This window comes from Schistocerca gregaria, chromosome 5 (genome assembly GCF_023897955.1).
Source record: "Schistocerca gregaria isolate iqSchGreg1 chromosome 5, iqSchGreg1.2, whole genome shotgun sequence".
NCBI classification, from domain to species: domain Eukaryota; kingdom Metazoa; phylum Arthropoda; class Insecta; order Orthoptera; family Acrididae; genus Schistocerca; species Schistocerca gregaria.
The window spans coordinates 243,216,137-243,234,094 of NC_064924.1; the positions used below are offsets into that span (position 1 = coordinate 243,216,137).

General features: G+C 44.0%; 1 protein-coding gene across 1 annotated transcript in view; it reads left to right on the plus strand.

Annotated features, from left to right (window-relative positions):
• Positions 1–17,958, plus strand: part of LOC126273193 (uncharacterized) — a 493,173-nt gene that overhangs the window by 448,448 nt on the left and 26,767 nt on the right. The window contains exon 5 of the mRNA XM_049976718.1: positions 9,419–9,567. Coding sequence (XP_049832675.1) covers positions 9,419–9,567 — 149 coding nt within the window. The remainder of the gene's footprint in view (positions 1–9,418; positions 9,568–17,958) is intronic.

Genomic DNA, 17,958 nt, shown 5'->3' on the forward strand with positions numbered 1-17,958 from the left:
AATGCGTTATAATGTCCGTGAGACACTCTCCCCTATTTCTCGATAAACAAAATGTACTGCCCATCTTTGAACTTTTTCGATGTACTATGTTAATCCTCTCTGGCTAGCATCCAACATCGCTCACCTGTACTCCAAAAGCCGGCCGCGGTGGTCTCGCGGTTCTAGGCGCGCAGTCCGGAACCGTGCGATTGCTACGGTCGCAGGTTCGAATCCTGCCTCGGGCATGGATGTGTGTGATGTCCTTAGGTTAGTTAGGTTTAAGTAGTTCTAAGTTCTAGGGGACTGATAACCACAGCAGTTGAGTCCCATAGTGCTCAGAGCCATTTGAACCATTTTTGTACTCCAAAAGAGGACGGAAAAGGGTAGTGTAAGCAGTCTCTTTAATAAATCTGTTGCGTCTCCTTCGTTTTCTGCCAATAAAACGAAGTCTTTGGTTCGCCTTCCAAACAACATTTTCTATGTGTTCTTTTCAATTTAAGTTGTTCATAATTGTAATCCTAGGTATTTAGTTCAATTTATGGCCTTTATATGTGAATGATTTAGCGTGTAACCGAAGTTTAACGGGTTCCTTAGAGCAGTTATGTGGATGACCTCACGCTTTTCATTATTTAGGGCCAATTGACAATTTTTGCACCATACAGATATCTTATCTAAATCATTTTGGATTTTTTTTATCTTCTGATGACTTTACTAGACGATAAACGACAGCACAATCTGTAGACAGTCTAAGACGACGGCTCAGAAGGTCTGTTAATAATGTAGATCAAGAAGAGCAAAAGGCCTGTAACACTTCCCGTGGGAACACCAGAAATTACTTATGTTTTGCCGGCCACGGTGGCTGAGCGGTTATATGCTCTTCAGTCCGGAACCGCGCTTCTGCTCCGGTCGTAAGTTCGAATCCTGCTTCGGGCATGGATGTGTGTGATGGCCTTAGGTTAGATAGGTTTAAGTAGTTCTAAGTTCTATGGGACTAATGACCTCAGATGTTAAGTCCCATAGTGCTCAGGGCCATTTGACCCATTTGAACTTCTGTTTTACTCGATGGCTTCCCGTCAGTTACTACGAACTGTGACCTCTGTATCAGTAATTCACGAATCCAGTCGCACAACTGAGACGATATTCCACAAGCTTGCACCTTGGTTACAGTCTGCTTGTCAGCGTATGGTGTTAAAATCCTTCTGGAAATTTGGAAACGCATAATCAATTTCAAATTCCTTGACGATAGCACTCAACACTTCGTGTAAGTAAAGAGCCAGTTGCTTTTCACAAGAACGATGTCTTCTAAATCCGTGTTGATGATGTGTCAATAGACGGTACTCTTCTAGGTAATTCGTAACGGTCGAACACCCGTTTTTAGTCGTCAACAGTCCAGCGGCTCCGCTCTTTAGACCTCCTCGAGCCTCACTTACAACTGTCTACGAAGTAAGTGTCTTTTGAGGGGCTGTTCGACCCTTGTACCCCGTTCTTTTTGACTTCTGATGCTCAATCAGTGTGCTAGCTGGACTGTTGCTAGCATTTTCGAACTCACGAGTCATTCTTTCTGCTGATTTCATGCAGCCACCTTCTGCAACGCTAGACAGTCCCTGTGTAAATAAGGTCTGGCTGTTCTTGCTTTAGCTGCCGTTGTTCCTTCCAGTTCTCACCACCTCCTTTTATACTACCGCATCCACGTCTAGTGGTGAATTCCGCTGTACACAGAGGAGTCCTCAATAACAACGACGATAGTCAGTTTCTCCTGACGAAGAAGATGATAGTAATAGTCCAAAGCTTGAGGTCTTACTCAGAATTGACGCGGCAAGAAATCCGACTCTTATTTATGGATTCTTCTGCTACTTCTTGGTAGAACAATTCCATATTTAAGGTTGACTAACAGATACATTTGTTCTGCTGATTTCTGTTTATTTCAGACCAGTTTTCGGCTTATTGCGCCATCTTGAGGAAACAGAAGACTAGCGTCTGGAAGGGACACTAGTTCTTAGGTAATCAAGCATTGTAAGCGAAGATGTTATCCACTTGCATAGAGTCTTGTGCGTCAAACTTGTTTCTTAACACAGTTTTAATTTGACAGGAAGTTTCATATCAGCGAACACTCTGCTGCAGAGTGAAAATTTCGTTCTGGAAACATCCCCAAGGCTGTGGCTAAGCCATTTCTCCGCAATATCCTTTCTTTCAGGAGTGCTGGTGCTGCAAGGTTCGCAGGAAGGTAGGAGACGAGGTACTGGCGAAATGAAAGCTGTGGGGAGGGGACGCGAGTCGTGCTTGGGTAGCTCTACCGGAATCAGTCGGCTGTAGGCTGTGATAGCGTGCGGATCAGCTCCGCGCGCCGGACAGCGCACCGCAGCTGTATACTTCCGCGTCGCGGTATTTCGTGTTGTGTAGCGTCCATTACTACTGCACCTTATGGTGCACTGTTACCGCCGAGCGACACTTAAAGTAACATTCCAAGCCGAACATGCAGATCGAGATGGTGGCCGTCCCATCAGGCCTGACCCACCCTCCACCCAGTGATTGCGGCTACAGCGACTGTGTCGGATGTTCCACTCCAGCAGGACACCTCTGCCAATGGTGGGAGCACGCCCACAACACTACCACATGCCGACGATGAATCTCGCCACCATTCGGGGTCCCCATAAACTGGCAATGTTCTGAGAGAACACTTATGCTGCTGACGTCGACATTGCCCTCCTCCAAGAAGTGATCGTCGCTGATTTCTACGACCCTACGGGCTACACAGCACACGTCTCCCACGCTTCTGACAAAAGTAGTGGAGTCGCCATCCTCCTCCGTTCTGGACTCCCTGCTGAAGATGTAATGTACCTTTCTAATGATAGAGTTATGGCACTCACGCTGTTCAGCGTCCTCAATCCTCAATGTATATGCGCCGTCCGGCTCCTGATGACATCGTGATCTAAACACCTTCTTTGCTGACGAGGTAACGCCACTTTTTTAGAGTCCCCTGGATAAAATGGTCCTCGGTGGCAACTTCAACTCCACACAAGGGCCTGATGACCAACTTCCACATCATTCCCCGTGTGCGGCCCTGTCCGTCATCATCGACCGACTTCAGCCTGTTGACGCATGGACAAAGGTTCATGGCACATGTGCAGGTTTCACATACTATACGGTGCATTCATCCAGTCTCCTCGACCTATATACTTCACACGTTCACTTGCTGCTGACACTCGACATGCCGAAGTATGGTCTCTGGCTTTCTCTGACCACGACGCCTACATCTGCGATGTCGTCATCGCCCGCCAACAGGTGTGACATAGCCTCGGCTTGTGGAAATTAAACGTTTCTCACCTGACTGTCCCTGATTGCCGACGGATCGTTGAGGATGCGTGGGCCCTCTGTCGCCGACGTCGCCCGCATACACATCCACCTATCCTGGTGGCTATCCTGCGCGAAATCAGGTCTACACAGGGCGCTGATGGAATATGGCAAAGACTTCAAAGCTTGGCAAGTGAGCACCATGGACCTTTTTTGATGCTCCGTGACTGTACTTGGATGGCATTCTCTCCTGTCCGTCGGACGGTAGTGCATCGTGCTAAAGCGCAGATCACTTCACTCATGCGACGACGCTTAGAAGGGACCCTTGTCAGATCCTGCACCCGTGACCCTATGCCTCCCAAAACGCCATCGATGTACCACCTCCTCTCAGAACGCCGACATCTTCGTTGAGCTCTCATCCACGACCTCAACGATGCGGAAGGACGACGATACACTACGCAATGCGCCATTGTCCACGCTTTCTATTCTCATTTCCGACGACTATATGCAGCCGTCCCACATCCCCAGGCCTCAGTTGAGGATGTAGCAGTACTGACTGTCAACACAATGCCAGAGGATGTGGCTCAAGAACTTCAAGAACAAGCGACGTCCGATGAAGTCCTAGATACTGTCAAGGTGGAAGCTGCCAACAAGTTCCTTGGACATGACGGTCTCCCCCTCGACTTTTACAAGTGGTTTAGCTATCTTTGGTACCTACTTGGACGTCCATCTGCCGTCAACTGTTGTCACCCACAACGACGATCCCAGCCACCTTCCTTGATAGGTCATCATCCTGATCCCTAAACCACAAGGGCGATCACGGATCTGTGATTACCGGACAATCAGTCTGCTCAACTGTGATATTAAACTTTTTACCCGTTTGTTGGCCTCACGACTCAAGAAGGCTTCCAGATACGTCACCTCCCTTGATCAGACTACGCTGGGCGGTGACAACACCATCAATACGGCCCTTTGCCGTTACAGGAACATGATCGCGCTCGCGCGGTCGCAACATTTACCTGATGCGTTAGCATCGCTTGACTTCAGTCAAGCATTCGACTGTGTCGACCATCACTTTCTGAAATTGGTCCTCCAACACATGGGTTTTCCGGCTAGTATACTAACCGTGGTAGTGCGGCTCTTGAGCTGAGCGACTTCAAGAATACTCTGTAATGGTCGCCTCACCGCGCCTCTAGCGATCTAGCGCTCTGTCCGACAGGGTTGCCCACTTCCCACGATACTGTATGCTTTGGCATTAGAGCCCCTACTCCAGGGGTTTCGCCAACGCCTGGTGGGCCTGACATTGCATGGGCATGTACAGCCTATGCTGACAATCTAATCCTCTACCTCCGCAATGAAGACGATGTTCGAGCGGCTCTGACTTGGGTGGCGACATATGCGGCGGCAGCGGGCAGTTATTTTAGCATTTCCAAATCGAAGGTTCTGCTCATTGGTGAGCCTCTACCTGAGAGATATGTCGCTCCTCTAAGGGTGGCCACCGGTGTCCGCTGTTTGGGCTTTGATTTTATGAACGACCTCCGTCGTCCAGCGGCAACCAACAGTCGACGTCTCCTCCAAACGATTAGGGCTAACCTTGTGTACCACCGGCTTAGATCCCTCGACATTGTACAGCGTGCGCAACACGTGAATGTTTACCACGCCTCACTCATCCCTCATGTGGCACAAATGTTCCCGGTTCCGATTACCCTCGCACGTTGTATGTTGATGGCGATGTGATCCTTTGTCTGTACCGGGATTTTATTTAAAGTTCAATATTCCTCCTGCGGGAGGGTGGTGAGGTGGGCTTATTCCATGTGCAAGACAGAGTTACGGTACATTTTGTTAGCTCCCAACTGAAACCCTGGCGTCGCTGCCCGACGAGACTGACAGGACTGCTTTTGCATGAATACACGCCAGCCTCCATGTCAGCCCCTGTCATGTTATCAGACATTCCACCCCCTTTCATCACTTTCGGCACTTCTTTCTTGAATTGAGTTACATCGTGCACTCCTTACCCCTTCCATGTATACTCCAGACAAAGACTGTACATGACACATTACAAATGTGTCGAACGCCCAACTCCATTGAACACAAGTTTCCCCAGATCAAATGGCGTCGTGTGTGTTGAAAGCGGTGCATGCTGGTTATCTCGACCCAAGCGTTCAGTCCATCTGGTACATCACCGTCAATGGCAAACAGGTCAACCAGTTTCGTTTGCACCACATCCCCCTTGCTGACACACCCCTCTGTGTTCACTGTGGTTTGGGGGACATAGACGCTCACCGATTCTCTTGTGGTCCGTCGTCTGACGTCTGGAGGCTCGCACAGCGTATCTTGGCTTTCCATACCCGATAGACACCTGCTCAGATCACTTTCTGACGCTTTTATTCCTGGATGTGATTCATTACCCCGCAGCAAAAATGAACGCTGTGAATTGGATACGCGGTCATAAGGTCCGCTACCTTTTTGGCCCCGATAAGAAATCAGAACTAGGTTCTTGGACGTACTTTAACTAACGACACTGTGCACTAGTTCGCAACCCCAGATACAAGCAGTTCTTTTCCAGTTTTCTACGGAGCGCCTTTTATGACCTGCCTTCCAACTGGAACGTCCAAGCCATAAGATGCTAATGCTTTTTTGCCGACATGATGTTCTGAACGCACTACAAACGGAATCTCCACAAAAATTTCGAGAAGACACGTTTGGATGTTCCGCCAACCGGAAGGCGCTAGCGACTCCTGGAATTCCGGTACATAGACTAATACAATAAAAAATTTAAAAAATAAAAAAACAAAATTCATTAAATAAAATAAAAATATACATATAAAAAACGCATAAAAGACTGTAGAGGACTTGCTCGCCGACGCCCGCCCCTTCCCCAAAAGGCAAAGGTCCCGAGTTTGAGTCTCGGTTTAGCATACAATTTTAATCTGCCAGGAAGTTTCATATCAGCGCACACTCCGCTCCTGAGTGCAAATTTCGTTCTTGTTTCTTAATGCTGAAATTACAGTTTACCTAGGGAACAATATTAAGCACAATATATAATTACACTAAACAATATTACAGGTTAAAATGTTATTATGCTAAAGTTTGTGAGGGCTTGGCATTGGCTGAGAACTATCTAAGTAAGCACTAGTAACTCATGTTGTGCAACAAATATGTTTTAGATTGTACATTATTTTTACGTAATGGGCAATACTAAACAGAGTGCATGGTTAAAGTAACATTACAGTACAACAATTTATATTATTGAAGTTTGTGGGTGCGGCAAGGAAATTCTGTTGTGTTTTAATTTTGTGTAGCAGTTTGTGGGTAAGTGGTTGGTTGATTGCATGACGTGTGGGGGCGTGTTCAGTTGTAATTGACCATTTAGAACCAGCTGGGGATTGTGAGTTAAATGTTTGTTTACCTCAATTCCTTCTAACAAGTTTAGTTTTCTTCGTTTGTTGGCTGTATATAGTACTTCTTTGTGGATTTGGTATCTGTGTCCTTTTTTTCAGCACATGTTCGGCATAGGTGGAATCTGACTTTTGTAGTCTCCAGCTGTGTCCATGTTCAATCAGTCTAGTTGTTATGGCCCTGCCTGTGTGACCAATTTACAGTTCGTTGCAGTCATTGCAAGTGATTTAATAGACACAACTGTTTCTCAATACATGTTTTTTGTGCGTGCTGTTGAATAGGATATGAGCTGTAGTGCCTCTTACATAAAATGAAGTTTTGTAATTGCATGATTTGAGGGTTTTGGCTAATTTGTCAGATGACTTTCCTAAATAGGGGATAGTATTACAGTTGGATTTAGGTATATCTGTTGCTTTGGAGGAGTCATACACATAGAGGAACATTTTTCATCTTTGTTTTTGTGTAGAATGTAGTCAGTTAATTCAGGGGTATAGCCATTGTTAATACAATAAATTTAGTGGTTTCTAATTCTATTTGAAAATTCTGTTTTTAAATTGGTATCGATGGAAGGCGATGCAGCGATGCACCATGGAATGGAAGTCAGCATGTTTGAGAGATATTGGATGTTGTGAACATGAAGGTAATATCGAGTCTGTTGTGCTGAGTTTTCTGTGATTTTTGAAATAGTGCGTATTTGTGGTGATATCTACGTTGAGGTCTAAGAAGTTAATGGTTATTTCACCCATCTCCATGGTGAACTGTATATTTTTGTTTTGTGAGTTTGGATGTTTTAGGAATGTGTTCATTTGTCTTTTGGTACCAGTCCACAGACACAGTACGTCACCTACATCTCTGTACTAATATTTTATATTATCAAATAGTTTTAAATAAACAATAATCAGTAGAATAAAAACATTGTATTTGTTATAAAGCCTTAAATCCAATGATATATTATACGTGAACTAGCTTAGCACCCGCTGCTTCGCTCGCGTAGAGCATATGGCTTGAAGAGGTTTTTTTTATGGAATTTTTATGTTTTTCACAAACTGCAACACATTCTAAGCTTTTCACGCTCATTAAGACCATATAAGAATGGTCTTTTCCGGATGTAATTCTCACCAGACAGCGATTCTGGTAGCTGAGTCCAAATTTTTTGTTATTCATGCTTTTTACGTTCTTGTGGAGATACAGCCATAGCAACTTTCATCCCTAGCAAATATTTCTGTATATTAACCGAGAAGATAAATACCAATTTTTCATAACTTAAGTTTTAAAATTTTTTAATGTAGTGAAATATTTGCTTAACAATTTTCATCCCGTATTGCTCTCCCTAAGGGTAAAAGTTACAGAAACACTGAAACTCGTTTTTTTTATTTCTAACTGGGAAGTCAAACACCAAATGTCAAAGAAATATCCTTAAAAATCCTTTAGTAATTTTTTAGTAATTATTTATTTTTAAAAAATCTTTCACACACTATTTTACTCTCTTAGTGGTTGAATTTCCAAAGGTGCTGACACACGTTATTTTATTTTCTGACTAAGAAACCAAAAATCTGTTTTCGTTGTCTTAGCTTCAAAATTCCCTTAATAGTGACACTCTTTCAAAAAGCCTTTCATCGCCTATTTCCTCCCCTTAGGAGTGGAATTGCGGACAATCCCTTCTTAAACGATGCCTACGGTATGCGATCCATACCCTCTCCAGACTTCAGGTTTTTATCGTTAGCGGTTTGGGCTGGGTGACGATGAGTCGGTGAACCAGTCTGACCCTATTTCACCACCTTAGGTATAGAATTTCCAAAAACAGTGAAACATATTTTTTTAATGTCTAACCGAGAAGCCAAACACCAATTTTCAAAGATTTAATTTCAAAAATGCTTTCGCAATAAAATATTTTCATAAAACGTTTTATCGCCTATTTCACCCCCTTAGGGGTTGAATTTCCAAAAACCATGACATGCGTATGTTTTGTTTCTAACAGAGGAGCCAATTACAAATTTTCATACATTTAGCTTCAAAAATTCTTGCACAGTGAAATATTTCCATGAAACTTTCATCCCCCGTTCCACCCTCTAGGGGTTGAATTTCCAATAACATCGAAACACGTATTTTTTCCATTTTTAACTGCGAAGCCAAATTTAAATTTTCATATATTTATCTTTAAAAATGCTTGCATAACTAAATATTTTCATAAAAATAATCTCATCGCGTATTTCACCCCCTTAGGCGTTCAGTTTCCAAAAAAACACTGAAACATGTATTTTTGATCTGTAACCGAGAAGTCAAATACGAATGTTCATAGATGTGCCTTTAAAATACTTTAGTAGTTCTTTAATAATGATTTATTTTCAAAAAATAGTTTTCACCCACTATTTCACCCCCTTAGGATTAAAATTCCAAAAACGCTGAAACACGTATTTCTTTATTTCTGACTGAGAAACCAAATATCAATTTTCTTAGATCTAGCTTCAAAATTGCTTTATTAGCGACTATAGAAAAAAAACTTCATCCCCTATTTCACCCCCATGTAACAGGAATTGCGTAAAATCTCTTCTTAAACGATGGCTATAGAATAAGATACACACCTACTACAAGTTTCTGTCCTCGGCTGTTTGGGCTGGGTGATGATAGGTCAGTCAGGACTTTGCCTGTAATATACAGAGACATCGTCGCGAGAAACTTGGTCCTCACTCGGTATCCTAGCCTCAGTTGGTGACATGTGTTGAGCGGAGCTTGCGGCGTGTGTCGGCAGTGCCGGCGTGGGCGCGTGCTGAGGACGGCTGCCTGCTGACGTCACTGCCGTCGCTGACGGTGACCTTCCTGCCGGAGCAGGGCGCCGTCGAGCTGGCGGCCGACTGCGGCCTCGACGGATCCCGGCGCGTCGCCTGCAGGGGACAGGCGGTACGTCTCTCTCTCTCCCACTCTTTCTTTCATGCGCTCATTATACCTTACACAGCGTTAAACTTACAACGCCAGAAAGGATAGCCAATAACTACATTTTAATTACTGTTCGCATACAGGATAGTACCAAGAATCACCATCATCATCGTCATCATCTTAATTTACTGGATTAACTGACATTTAAGGTCTACAACAGCAAAATAGAAGAAATAACCACACTAAAAGAGGAAACAAACAGTACAATGTAGAAAATTATAAAATAACAGGTTACAAAATGCACAGTAGGAGAGGAAGTCAATCACAACAGAGGAGGTATCTACTGCAGATGGTAGTACTTCATTGCCAGTTTTTAGCTTCATTTTCCACAGATGTCGGCTCCACTTATTTATGGACTGTTTATACTACATACTTCCACCGCGTCCTTGGAAGTCCTCTTGGGCGTTTTCCAACATGTCGAGAATGGAGAAGGATGTGCTCAAACCACGATAGTCTCTTCCGCCCATAGTATTTGGCCAATGTGTCGCTTTCCAACCACTTCTTTCGTTCCTTATTCCCGTTTTCCTTCCATAGTATTGTGGACAGGTCCACAGAGCTTTCGAAGTACCCTCCTCTCGAAGGCACAGACTGGCTCTTCAGTTGTTGTTGATGTCGCTCTGTTTTCACAACCATATAAAACAACCAGTTGTACTCCTGACACGTGCAGATGGACTTTTTAGGTAATAGAACCCAGTGCGTTTTCCTCTATGGTGAGTGTTCATCGGAGGTGGGGGTATTACCTGGAGTGCCCCAGGGAAGTGTGGTAGGTCCGCTGTTGTTTTCTATCTACATAAATGATCTTTTGGATAGCGTGGATAGCAATGTGCCGCTGTTTGCTGATGATGCTGTGGTGTACGGGAAGGTGTCGTTGTTGAGTGACTGTAGGAGGACACAAGATGACTTGGACAGGATTTTTGATTGGTGTAAAGAATGGCAGCTAATTCTAAATATAGATAAATGTAAATTAATCCAGATGAATAGAAAAAAGAATCCTGTAATGTTTGAATACTCCATTAGTAGTGTAGCGCTTGACACAGTCACGTCGATTAAATGTTTGGGCGTAACATTGCAGAGCGATATGAAGTGGGACAAGCATGTAATGGCAGTTGTGGGGAAGGCAGATAGTCGTCTTCGGTTCATTGGTAGAATTTTGGGAAGATGTGGTTCATCTGTAAACGAGACCGCTTATAAAACACCAACCAATACGACGTATTCTTGAGTACTGCTCAAGCGTTTGGAATCCCTATCAGGTCGGATTGAGGGAGGACATAGAAGCAATTCAGAGGCGGGCTGCTAGATTTGTTACTGGTTGGTTTGATCATCACGCGAGTGTTGCGGAAATGCGCTACTGAGGAAATTTAGAGATCCAGCATTTGAGGCTGACTGCAGTACAATTTTACTGCCACCAACTTACATTTCGCGGAAAGACCACAAAGACAAGATAAGAGAGATCAGGGCTCGTACAGAGGCATATAGGCAGTCATTTTTCCCTCGTTCTGTTTGGGAGTGGAACAGGAAGAGAAGATGCTAGTTGTGGTACGAGGTACCCTCCGCCACGCACCGTATGGTGGATTGCGGAGTATGTATGTAGATGTAGATCCTAATCTTCTGTGATATCAGCTGTGTTCTGAATAAATAGTAGAATGAATACGTGATTAAATTTGTACATGATTTGGAGGTATACAGGGTGTTTAATTTAGTACTCAGGTCTGACAGCTCTGGTAACAACAACGACCCTAACCTGAGTATACTCGAACTGAGCTCGAATGATAGATATGGGTACGTCATTCCTCGCTGTTTCAGCTCTGTGACTGAGTTCATCAGTCGTAGTGGCTGCCAATTGGTGGCTTGTCAGAGTCTCGGCAACCCGTGACCAGATGTTTTCATTAGGTGAGGCTCTGGCGAAATTGCTGGGTAGAGCTAGAGAGCCTACGTAGAGAGGGGCCAATGGTAACATCCACACTGATCGGCTGAGAGCTCAGGGCGCATTGTCTTTACCATTATTGTGCTTAGTGTGATTGGAGTACTGCGTGTGGTGATGTAGACCAACACGTGTTCTGCGGCAAAATTATTTTCAGGTGGAAGTACAGTAGGTTTTAGTTGACTTCCCCATGTGCTTTGTCGGTTCATTCTACGTTATTTGCCGTCGATAAAACAATCGAAGGTACTGGTAGAATAACCAGACATGTCCTTGTTTGGCTGAAAATGATATTTTACTGCCACTGCATAGTTTGAAAATTGCTCTATCGTGCGGTGCAAGAATAAGACCTGTCCGTTGGACCATTTCAGAATAGCAAAGGGGGACTTGTCGGCTTCGGATGTGTGGAGGCAAGAACCAGATACGTCAGTGGTTTGCTTGTCATTGCACGAAAACAGTTACGCAAGATCTATTTTTAGATTTTTTGTTACACTCAAAAAAGCTGTTTCTGTCTAACATTAAGAATGCTGATAATGGGAAGTTTACTATTTCGAAGTACAGGGTCTTTGAGTAACCCACTGCACACAAGCATGTAACTCGCTGCAGTGCAAGATAATCATAATTTATATATCACGATTTCGTCATTGAGAAAGCCTCAACAGTATTGACTTTTCCTGTGATAAAACTATACAAAGTGCATTTGCCAGTAAAACCTAAGAAAAATAAGGATCTCATGAAGATTGCCAAGAAGTATGTGTCAGCCGCAGACAGCGAATTTTATAATTATAAGGTGATCTGTGACAGAACTGTTACAGATGCTACATGCTGTTCATTCAGGAGTAGGAGCACAATAAATCTCTTATTATCCTTCCTCATCAGATTCACTAACCTTTAAAGTGGTAATAGTTGTTATTTCTTTAGTTACTCGTTTATTTTATGATATCATATTCTAAAAACAAACGTTCTTGATGCAAGAGTGAGGCAAGTCTAATTTCTTAAACCTCAATAAATACCATAATAAACCTTTGTTTGGTAATAAGTTATTATGGTGTCATAGTGTCCTAAATAAAGGTTGGGAACAGATAAGACCGATCAATAAAGTTTTTCCAGTTTCTTAACAGTTTTTTGTGTTTTACTCAAAATTATGTAAACCTGATTTATTTGGTTATTGCACCAACGCCTTCAATCACGTTGTAAGTTGAATCTGCGGTGATGACTGTCTCATTGGATTTTCTCACCAATTTCTGTAGACTAAATTTTGAATCATGGGACATTTAATGAATGTAACTAATATCGCTTACTTAATTTTTAAGGACAGTAAAAAAATTTCAGGTTGTCCTATTACTGAATGTAAAAATTGCGAAAAAAGGAAGGAAGAGTAAAGTCCCGTCCACAACTACGCCATTAGAGACGTGGAACAAGATCGGGTTAAGGAGACATGAGGAAGAAAATCGCCTGTATCCTTTCAAAGGAACCGTCGCGACATTTGCCATAAGCTCTTTAGGGATGCCAAGGAAAACCTAAAACAGGATGGCCGGACGCTGATTTGAAACGTCGTCTTCCCGCATACGAGTCCAGTGTGTTAGTCACTGCGAAAACTAAATGTAAAGAAGCTGGATTCATGGTGTAGGTGTAGAAAGACAGAAACAGTGCGCAGTTAAAGGGAACTCGGAAGATGGGAATCGTACAAGCGGTTGATGGAAACCGACAAATTATTCACTTCTGTGTGAAGTACGTTCGTATTTTGTGTTGTGTTGTGTGACAGATAACGTGTGACCAATAACATTTCATTGCTGCAAGCAGCATTAGAATTATTCATTTACTGCGTAATACATTGTGTCTTATAAGTAGATCCCGGATGTTTATGTAATTACATATTCGTCTCCTTCGATCCTATGCCTATGAAAAGTGTAAATGTTCACGAATTACGTTTCCAGCGTTGATATATTCGATTTTATTGTTACATATTTTACACATTTTACTGTAATTACGTGTTTTAGGTATTTTAACTTTAAGGTACATGAAATTACGTATTATTGCTTTTTTACGCTTTTTCGTGTTACCCCACACTCTCAGCGCCACTCCCTTAGACAAATATAAAATCACAATAAAAGTTTAAGACAGTTAATTATCAGAAAAAATCGCCTTCCAGTGCACTAAAACATTGTTAACTGCACTTTGAGTTCGATTTCAAGGACGTTCTTCCGCTTTATTTTCTAAAATTCGGAATTTCAGTTCTCAAATGGTTCAAATGGCTCTGAGCACTATGGGACTTAACATCTATGGTCATCAGTCCCCTAGAACTTAGAACTACTTAAACCTAACTAACCTAAGGACATCACACAACACCCAGCCATCACGAGGCAGAGAAAATCCCTGACCCCCGGGCGTGGGAAGCGAGAACGCCACAGTACGACTACGAGATGCGGGCATTTCAGTTCTCAAAAGAAAACAGATACAGTAACAATACTGGGTGCAGCATTGTGGTAGCCAATACTGAGTATAGTAAAGGGCTTCGTGCGCTGTCGAGATCATCAATTGAAAAAAAAAAAGATATGCGGCACGGACTACTAGCGACGTCTACAGATTGAGAACTAGTGAGTGCGTGCGTCAAGAAATGTTCACAACTGTTTGTGTTCATGATGTCATCATATAACAATCTGTATTAAGGGCCTGGGTTACGATGAACGACGCTTTCACTACTAATGGAGAGACTGTTCTATGTCGTGTATGCAATAAGCAGACAGGCTGCACTACGACGTTCCAACGATAGCATAATATAGGAAGTGGTGTATAAAGGAAGAACAAAGCAGTTCAGTCGTCTAGGAAGCAAATGTTATTCATGCAAGTGCAAAAGACATCAGTCTTCACAAGGGAATTTTTCCACATGTGCTACGCTTTGTTTGCTGCGAACATTCCATGGCACAAACTTCAAGTCCCTGAACATTATACTTTTCCATGAAGGTACTGCGGGCAACAGATTCCTGATTAATCGCTATTTAGATTTTTGTTACCAGGAGCCTCTAAAAAGTGTGGGGCGCTATGTAAATAACCAACACATGTACACTACTGGTCATTAAAATTGCTACACCACGAAGATGACGTGCTACACACGCGATATTTAACCGACAGGAAGAGGACGCTGTGATATGCAAATGATTAGCTTTTCAGAGCATTCACACAAAGGTTGGCGCCGGTGGCGACACCTACAACGAGCTGACATGAGGAAAGCTCCAACCGATTTCTCATACACAAACAGCAGTTGGCCGGCGTTGCCTGGTGAAACGTTGTTGTGATGCCTCGTGTAAGGAGGAGAAATGCGTACCATCACGTTTCAGACTTTGATAAAGGTCGGATTGTAGCCTATCGCGATTGCGGTTTATCGTATAGCGACACTGCTGCTCGTGTTGGTCGAGATCCAATGACTGTTTGCAGAATATGGAATCGGTGGATTCAGGAGGGTAATGCGGAACGCCGTGCTGGATCCCAACGGCCTCGTATCACTAGCAGTCGAGATGACAGGCATCTTAACCGCATGGCTGTAACGGATCGTGCAGCCACGTCTTGATCCCTGAGTCAACAGATGGGCACGTTTGCAAGACAACCATCTGCACGAACAGTTCGACGACGTTTGCAGCAGCATGGACTATCAGCTAGGAGACAATGGCTGCGGTTACCCTTGACGCTGCATCAAAGACAAGAGCGCGTGCGATGGTGTACTCAACGACGAACCTGGTTGCACGAGTGGCAAAACGTCATTTTTTCGGATGAATCCAGGTTCTGTTTACAGCATCTTGGTGGTCACATCCGTGTTTGGTGACATCGCGGTGAACGCACATTGGAAGCGTGTATTCGTCATCGCCATACTGGCGTATCACCTGGCGTGATGGTATGGGGTGCCATTGGTAGTACGTCTCGGTCACCTCTTGTATGCATTGCGGCACTTTGAACACTGGACGTTACATTTCAAATGTGTTATGACCCGTGGCTCTACCCTTCATTCGATCCCTTCGAAACCCTACGTTTCAGCAGGATAATGCACGACCGCATGTTGCAGGGCCTGTACGGGCCTTTCTGGTTACAGAAAATATTCGACTGCTGCCCTGGCCAGCACATTCTGTAGATCTCTCACCAACTGAAAACGTCTGGTCAATGGTGGCCGAGCAACTGGCTCGTCACAATACCCCAGTCACTACTCTTGATGAACTGTGGTATCGTGTTGAAGCTGCATGGGCAGCTAGCTGTACCTGTACACGCCATCCAAGCTCTGACTCAATGCCCAGGCATATCAAGGCCGTTGTTACTGCCAGAGGTGGTTGTTCTGGGTACTGATTTCTCAGGATCTATGCACCCAAATTGCATGCAAACGTAATCACATGCCTGTTCTAGTATAATATATTTGGCCAATGAATACCCGTTTATCATCTGCATTTCTTCTTGGTGTAGCAATTTTAATGGCCAGTAGTGTACTTACGTTGATAACAGACATATGTGGACGTTTGTTGGTAGTTTCATTGTTACGTGAAATGGAAGTCACAGTTGCGAATGGGGGCAATCATCAGCTGTGTAATGCAATAACGACAATGAAAATTTGTGCCTGACAGAAACTCGAACCCTAATTTTCCCGACTTACGTGAGCGGTGGCCTTGGTCGATTTGGTTATACGTACAAGAATACAAGACTCATGGCTGAACCCGAAGTTCCTTATGCTGTCGTTCATGCGTCGTAACGTGCACTCGTTTAAATTATGTGATTACGTATCTGGGAGGGGGGACGGTAGGAGGGTAAATTTTAATTGAAACTAGCTTCCTGGTACCGGTGGATAAATACGATACTGAAGTGCCTGTATTGTTAGGCAGTACGATGCAACATTCCTTCAGACGTGCAATATTTTTGGCATATAAGGGACGTCAGCGCAGTAACTACGCTGGAATATGGACTCACAACTGTGAAAAACAAATATGCATTTCATCAGTGAGTTGCCCACAGGCAGTAAGTATTAAGTAGTGGACGTGCAAACGTAGTGTGTCAACGATCTTGTGTCACAAATCACAATGGAGCAACATCTCTAATGTAGGTGTACAATACTTTCTTCAGATTCAAGACACAAGGTAGTTAAAGACATTAGCTGTCAGTGGAGATTGTTTTACATCAATGAGCAAACTGAAAATTTCTGCTGGGTCGGGATTCGAACCCGGGTCTCCTGTTCAGTGGGCACATGCTCTGACCTTTACGCCACCCACACCCAGCGGTCATCGCAACCGCACGGTCAACCCTAGCATGCCTCCTGTAAGACCCAAATTCTCAACTTATAACGCACAGTTGTGATATAGTGGCCCTGCTCATTAGCCACATTACTGGCGGCACCTCGCTGATTCCCGTAAGAGTTCGAGCTTGGTGTGCGTCTGCACTGACTGAATCATTCGTCGTCATCCCTTGTATTGTATACACATGAGGTGTCTGTTCTTTTGGACATGTTGGTAAGAACAGACACCATTTTGATGATGCAGCCGTTAGGAATCAAGACACAAGGGAATTAAAAGTATTAACTGCCTGTGGGCACTCACGTATATCAATGGGGCGAGTTGAAAATTTATACGTGATGGGAATTCGATCCCTGGTCTCCTGCTCTCTAGGCAGATGCACTGACCACTGTGCCATCTGGATCGCACGGTCTACCGTAGCAGCACTCCTGTCAGACCCAAATTCTTAACCTATACCACACACTATTGAAGTAGTGCCTTTGCTCATTAGCCTTGTTACTAGCGGCATCTCGCCGATTCCTGGTGTGTATCTGCACTGAAGGTATTAATGGCCGTCATATATATATTGGTTCAAATGGCTCTGAGCCCCATGGGACTTAACATCAGAACTACTTAAACCTCACTAGCCTAAGGACATCACACACATCCATGCCCGAGGCAGGATTCGAACCTGCGACCGTAGCGGTCGCGCTGTTCCAGACTGAATCGCCTAGAACCGCTCGGCCACACCAGCCGGCACGACATATATATTCTCCAGAATGTTTTGCAGAAGAGAAAAGAGTGTGGAAAGTTTGTCCCGCACAATTCAAGTCTCGAACAAAGACAACGATCATGAATGCCTGCCCCGACTTGATTGGAATACAAAACGCGGACAATTCTTTCCCGGAAAAAATTCGTCACAGACGACGAGAGTTGGTATTATGAATACGTCTCACCAGAAAACGACAAACTGCAGACATTCAGATGAAGGGTCAACGCTTTGACGACATAACGCCACAGGCCGGTCGGTTTGGCCAATCGGTTCTAGGCGCTTCAGTCTGAAACCTCGAGACCCCTACGGTCGCAGGTTCGAATCCTGCTTCAGGCATGTCCTTAGGTTCGTTAGGTTTAAGTAGTTCTAAGTTCTAGGGGACTGATCACCTCAAATGTTAAGTCCCATAGTGCTCAGAGCCA